Source organism: Bison bison, unplaced genomic scaffold (assembly GCF_000754665.1).
Source record: "Bison bison bison isolate TAMUID 2011002044 unplaced genomic scaffold, Bison_UMD1.0 scf7180017864363, whole genome shotgun sequence".
Lineage (NCBI taxonomy): Eukaryota > Metazoa > Chordata > Mammalia > Artiodactyla > Bovidae > Bison > Bison bison.
In genome coordinates this window covers 2,487,071-2,493,549 of record NW_011494935.1, presented here as the reverse complement: position 1 = coordinate 2,493,549, position 6,479 = coordinate 2,487,071, and the positions used below count along the sequence as shown (strand labels likewise).

General features: G+C 41.2%; 1 protein-coding gene across 6 annotated transcripts in view; it reads left to right on the top strand.

The window, feature by feature from the left end:
• Positions 1 to 6,479, top strand: part of RNF145 (ring finger protein 145) — a 62,929-nt gene extending 56,450 nt beyond the window's left edge. For all 6 annotated transcript variants that reach the window (XM_010855298.1, XM_010855301.1, XM_010855300.1 and 3 more), the window contains 3 exons: positions 1,594 to 1,741; positions 2,637 to 2,993; positions 5,429 to 6,479. In XM_010855298.1, the coding sequence (XP_010853600.1) occupies positions 1,594 to 1,741; positions 2,637 to 2,993; positions 5,429 to 5,926 (1,003 nt within the window). In that variant the 3' untranslated portion in view covers positions 5,927 to 6,479. The remainder of the gene's footprint in view (positions 1 to 1,593; positions 1,742 to 2,636; positions 2,994 to 5,428) is intronic.

The following is a 6,479-nucleotide window of genomic DNA, read 5'->3' as shown; positions in this document are numbered from 1 at the left end:
AAATTACCTCCCTTTTTTTTTTTTTTTTTTTTGCATAGAGTTTTTCAAAGTTCTGCTTAAGGAAGTTGCTGTTGGAGGGTTGTGTCATTTTTCTTTTAGAAATCGATATACAGTCTGTATTAAATTTGGAATATATTTAAGGAATTATCTATTAGAATATTACAGTGTATGAAGATGTAAACAAAAGAAAAGATTATGTTCCTTTTTTGGTGGTAACCAGGGAGCTCCTGCTGTCTATTCCACTATTGATAGTAAGGAGGGTTCAAATGGAACCAAAAGCTGAAATCTAAGGAATCTCTTGATATGTTGTGTGTGTTAAAAGCATAACATTATATGTGTAACTATTCTTGTGTGTAATAATTATGGTAAGCTTTTGTCCTGCTTACATCATAGGGCTTTGCACTTGAGTGGATAGATGGGTAGGTAAGAAAAGGTAGTCATAGATGGAAAGTAGTTTGAAAAATTTCAAGCAGAAATAATTTTCAGGTTTTATTTGGCACTTACTTCAAACATGACTGTGCTCAGGAGCTGGAGTTATCATATTTTTCAAGCAGTTTAAATTTGGACAGTAGGACTTTTTTTTGTTAATGTTCGTACATATATAAAAATATGTTTAATTAAATAATATAAAGTAAAAATATAAATAAAGGTATTTAGATGTATATGATATATAAAATACATATTATATATACATATATATTGAAAGAAACAGTGCTTCAGTTCATTGTATGATTGGTACAGGTGTTAAGAATTCTTAGAGGGTAGGTAATTCCTGGGGAAAAAATTACATTACCTGTATAAATACATGTGTTTAGCTTGAACTGATTGAAAGAGTTTAGAAAACAAGATGGGATGGAGACATTTCTGGTGGGATGTTTAAGACTGTTTGTGTTTTTCTGGGAAGACAATTAGCCATCAGATGTTGATGAGTTTGAGCCAAAAAATTGGGAGTGGAGGCCCTCAGATGCGAGGCTAGGAAGTTTAGAGAAGGTGTTGACAGGATTATGCTAGTTGAGCTTTAGGATGATTAATCTATTCAGGAATAGGGGCAAGAAGGGAGGACAATCAGCTAATAGGTCTTAGATTTCCATGGTTCCTAGTTTTTCCTCATCCTCAGCACACGTGAGGGGTAATATGCCTGTTCATCGAGGGCCATTCCTTTCAGTAACACTGCACTTAATGGCCACACAGATGGCCGGAGAGATTTTCATCAAGGGTGTTGCGGGTGAGGAGAGGATGTCATGACTTAAGAAAGCAAATTACTGTCAAACCTGTTAAGGTTTAATGCTGTGAAAGCTTGAAATTGCTTTGAAATTGCTAGGAGTGGGAATGAGACTGAAAGCAAACTATTGAGGAAAAAAAAAAAAGAATTGGTAGTACTTGGCAACTGACTGAGTGCCCCAGGTTAAGGGAAAAGAAATCAGTCATGTTCTTGGAAGTACGATGCCTTGGACATGACTTGCCCTGAAATCTAGCCCTGTGACTTGGAGAAGGGTGTGTGGTAAAATGTTGTGAAATTGAAGCATGGCATAAGACCTGTGGGTTATCCTGCTGGGTGACAGACACATTAAAAGAATACTTTTCTTTCTTCAGGAGTTTATGGAAACACTTCCGTGCTGTGAGCCTTTGTTTATTTTTACTGGTATTCCCTGCTTATATGGCTTACATGATTTGCCAGTTTTTCCACATGGATTTTTGGCTTCTTATTATTATTTCTAGCAGCATTCTCACCTCTCTTCAGGTAAGTCCAGGATTAATGAACTTTGTATAATAAATAACTTTCATATTTTTCCTTTCAGAAAAGGAATTACAAACTTTTTAAAAATTAACAATTAGAAGTGGACTTTTTAGGTGATTCCTTCCCATGCTCTTTACTAGAGGTTATTGAAGTACTAGGCCAATCTAAGTCACTGCATTTTTTTAATCAAGATTATTAAACTTTGCAATATCTCTTTTTCAAAATGGTATGGCATAGAACTGTCATGAAAACCTTAAATAGATAAGTAACTATAAAATATTAAGATTTTAGTGCTTGTTTGGAACACATTTTTAAGTAAATGTCTATTTGAAAATATCCGTAATTTCATAATGTATATAAATGTATGATATCTGTGTATGTATTACAGAGATATGATGTACACAGACATGATACATAGACATGTACTTTACACACACATATACACACAAACTATTACCATGGAATGGATAAGCTTATTGTAACTTGCAGGTGGAGCTTGGTTGCCTAATCAGTAACAAATAAGAATGCGGCACTGGTGATACAGATTTATTCATTGTTCCTTGTAGAAGTAAAGGTTCTTCGAAAGTTGAGGAACAGGCGTGAATAACAGAATTAGGAAAATTCAGGTAGAATTTTGAGGGCTTGGAGAGCAGGGGAAAGGATAAGTCAGAGAAGACTGATTACTAATCAGAATCATCATTAGGAAAGTTAACTCAGGGTCCTTTTCAGTATCAAAGATCTGCATTACTGAGATCACCCACATTTTAATTACATCACTGTCCCCTCTGCACATTAAATCTAGCATCCTAGAGGTATTAGTAATATGTTATTTTTTTAAGTCTGTGAAAAACTTTTTGTAGTGATTATATGCATACCTTTTTTTTTTTTTTCTCCCCAGGTTCTCGGAACACTTTTTATTTATGTCTTATTTATGGTCGAGGAATTCAGAAAGGAGCCAGTAGAAAACATGGATGATGTCATCTACTATGTGAATGGCACTTACCGCCTGCTGGAGTTTCTCGTGGCCCTATGCGTGGTGGCCTATGGCGTCTCAGAGACCATCTTTGGAGAATGGACAGTGATGGGCTCAATGATCATCTTCATCCATTCCTACTATAATGTGTGGCTTCGGGCCCAGCTGGGGTGGAAGAGCTTCCTGCTCCGCAGGGACGCTGTGAATAAGATTAAATCATTACCCATTGCTACGAAGGAGCAGCTGGAGAAGCACAACGATATTTGTGCCATCTGTTATCAGGTAACTCTTGCAGTAAGAAGCCATTTGGGTGGGCCTGCGGGACTTTAACCACATTATCCAAATTCAAGTTAAATTTCCTGGGTGAAAAATAGTGGGCCTCAGAAATTATTAAAAACCTGATAAAATATTTCCAGTTTATTTCAAAAGTAAGTTTTAAATTTAGTCCCTGAAGTTCTAATTTACTGTTATTTTCAACATTGCTCACCCATAAATAAAGGAAAAACAGGTCAGGTGTATTTTATATTTACTCCTGAATATATATAAATATATATAGTATATACACACTCACACATATGTATGTACTATCAAATATAGACTAACAATCAGGAGTCAGCAACTTCTGAAAAGTGGTGTGCCAAGATTCTGACTCTTTCCCTTCTGGTATTTCCAGGGTGGGGAATAAATGTTCATTGATACAGTTAGTGCAGGTGGAGAGAGTAGTGCTTCTCTATAGTTGAGGGGTGTCTGAGGTGAGTGCAGGCTCTGTGTGGAAGTGGGGGCAGGAGATACAGTAGAGGCAGCCAGTCGGTGTACATTACAGGTGGCCTCCGTGACGTCTTTGGTACAAGAGCCCTCCGTAGAGGATGACTGCCTTCTATCAGGAATTGAAAGATAGTATTTAAATCAGCTTGGAGATAGAGCAATAACATACAACAGCCCTGGACTTGAGTCAGCAGTCACCTGTGCAGGAGGGTGACAGCAGCTTCTCAAGTTAAACCGTACTGTAGGAAATACGGGCAGAAATCCTGGGTGACAACACAAGCTGTTCCTGTACAGTCACTCTTAAAAAAGAGTGTAGGCTGACGGAAGAAAACTATAGATAGTATCAGGGGCTTCCCTCATGGCTCAGATGGTAAATAATCCACCTGCAATGCAAGGGACCTAGGCTCGATCCCTAGGTTAGGAAGATCCCCTGGAGAAGGGAATGGCAACCCACTCTAGTATTCTTGCCTGGAGAATCCCATGGATAGAGGAGCCTGCTGGGCTACAGTAAATGGGGTCACAAAGAGTCGGACACGATTGAGTGACTAACAGTGTCAGTGAGTGTACAGGGGTTGGGACTTGCTCCAAGCTGCTTTATAGCATAGATGTTATGTGCTTGTGTGTTAAGACTGTCAGGAAGAGGAATTTTTCCCAATAGTAAAATTCAGCTGTCACTTTTTGATTGTTACTGGAGCATACTTGGGGTACTAGCAGAATATTTTCCAGGTTGGTTTTGCATTTGAGGGGATGGAGGAGCAGTGTAGATTCCCCCCAGATTAAGTGGCCGTTGTCTTCGTTCTGGCTCCTTTGTGCCCCGTAGCCTTGTAGGATGCAGGACAAAGCACGGCAGAGACAGATTTGAGGCACACTGGCTTCAGCTGCCGATGTCTAAGTATACCATCTCTGGGACTCGAGAGTCCTCTTTTTGTGTTTCTCGTTGTCACATCACTTTTTTTGAGGTGCCTGGACTACCTGCTGACACCACACAGAAAACGAAACTCGAATCGCTTACCTTCCCAGCTGGCTGCTCTTCCTTGGATGGCTTTCTGCTTAAAAGTCCACTCCCAGGTGTTACTGGTTCTTGGCAAGGAATTTCTGTGATAGCCACAACTCCATGGTTTGGGACTTGAGACAAAATTAATGGTTGATTCACCAAATGTGTATTGTTATAATTTAAATTTCATATCCTCAGCCTTCCCTCCCCAAATATATCTCACACAGGGACTATTAGTGTAAAGTATACCACTGCTTATTCCAGTGGTTATTGAACCTAAATGTGCATGAAAGTCCCATGGGTGGCCTGCTGTACCTGTGGATTTGTGAATGCCATCTTCAGATAGCCAGATCAGAAGGTCTGGGATGGCCCCAGAATGTGCATGGTTAGCAAGCACTCTGGTGGTTCTGATGCATGCCAAGAAACACTGGCTTGTACTGTGGAAACTGGGATGTACATTGTCCCTGACGAAGTTGCCACTTCCTTGCCAATACCCTGGTGTTATGTGACTGATTTTGTCTCCTTGCCAATAATCTCATCATGGAATAATCTTTTGAGCTGTGTAGAAGCGAAAAATGGAGAAAGTCCCATCTTCATCAGACTTCCTGAAGTTCTGATTATACTCGTGGAGACCCAGTAATTGTACTGCTATAGTTTTATACCTTTGTGTTCACACTAAGACAGAACCCAGTTACATAGGTTGTTTCTGCCTCATGTTTGGTTTTTACTTCCTTTTAGAAATTGCTTAGCCAGTGGTTCTTGTTTGTATAAAGGGGTCTCTGATGGCAAGAGGATTATTACAAACATACACTGTGAGTTTTATTGTAAGATCTGTGTTACAGATTTTCTATGGAGACTTTGTAGGAAAGGAAAGGAAAGTTGGAACTAGAACACATGCGTAGCGGCAAAGGTTTTAGACAACAGATGTTCATGAGGTATCTCTTTCCCCCCTTTGTAGGACATGAAATCTGCCGTGATCACACCTTGCAGTCACTTCTTCCATGCAGGCTGTCTCAAAAAGTGGCTGTATGTCCAGGAGACCTGCCCTCTGTGCCACTGCCACCTCAAGAACTCCTCGCAGCTGCCTGGGTTAGGCGCTGATCCGGTTCCACAGCCTCCTGCCGGAGCCGAGCAGCACGCACTCCGGGGAGGTACTGAAGCCCCAGGCCAGGAGCTTCCTCAGGGGCCTAGGGCACAAGAAGGTTCTAGGGATAAGGACGTTCCACAGCCTCCCGCTGGAGCTGAGCAGCACGCACTCCAGGGAGGTACTGAAGCCCCAGGCCAGGAGCTACCTCAGGGGCCTGGGGCACAAGAAGGTTCTAGGGATAAGGACGAAGGCATTGCCAGAAGATCAGATAGCCAGGAAGGGACTTGTGATCCCAAGGAAAATCCTCCTGGTGCAGAAGATGAAGCTCTTCCTGTTGAGGTCGGCCTAGAAGAGAAGCAGCAGGAGTAGCACTTCACTCTCCGGAGATGACGTTAACTCATGGTGGGATCTGTGCTCAGATTTGAGAAGCGGATGTATGAGGTGATTAGGCAGGAAGCTTGACATTCCAAGGATCTAATCCAGGAAGTGCTCTCAGTGGAGACCCCCTGCTTTCATCCCCTTGACACTGGGGGAGGAAGTTTTGCAGTGTATGCTAATCAAAATGTATATATCCTATGCTGGTGTTCATTGGTAGAGGTTTGCCAAGAAAATTCAACCTCAGGAACTTCAGAAACAGCCCCTGATTTGTAAGGGATAAATAAAATCAGATTGGAGCATCTGAAAGGGGCTAAAGGAAGGAGGATGGCAAGCATGAGGACGGCACAGGAGGCAGCAGGCAGAGGTGGAACTGACCCTTCACTTTCTACGGAACAGGACCGTTCTTGTTACAGAGTATGAGTGGTGACCAGACCTTTTTCTCCGCCCCCTTTCCCCTCAGTTAATTGGAACTCAGTCAGGTGATTATCTGTACAGCACTGAAATGAAATCAAAGATGTAAAAGCATTGATTGTATTCAAAGATT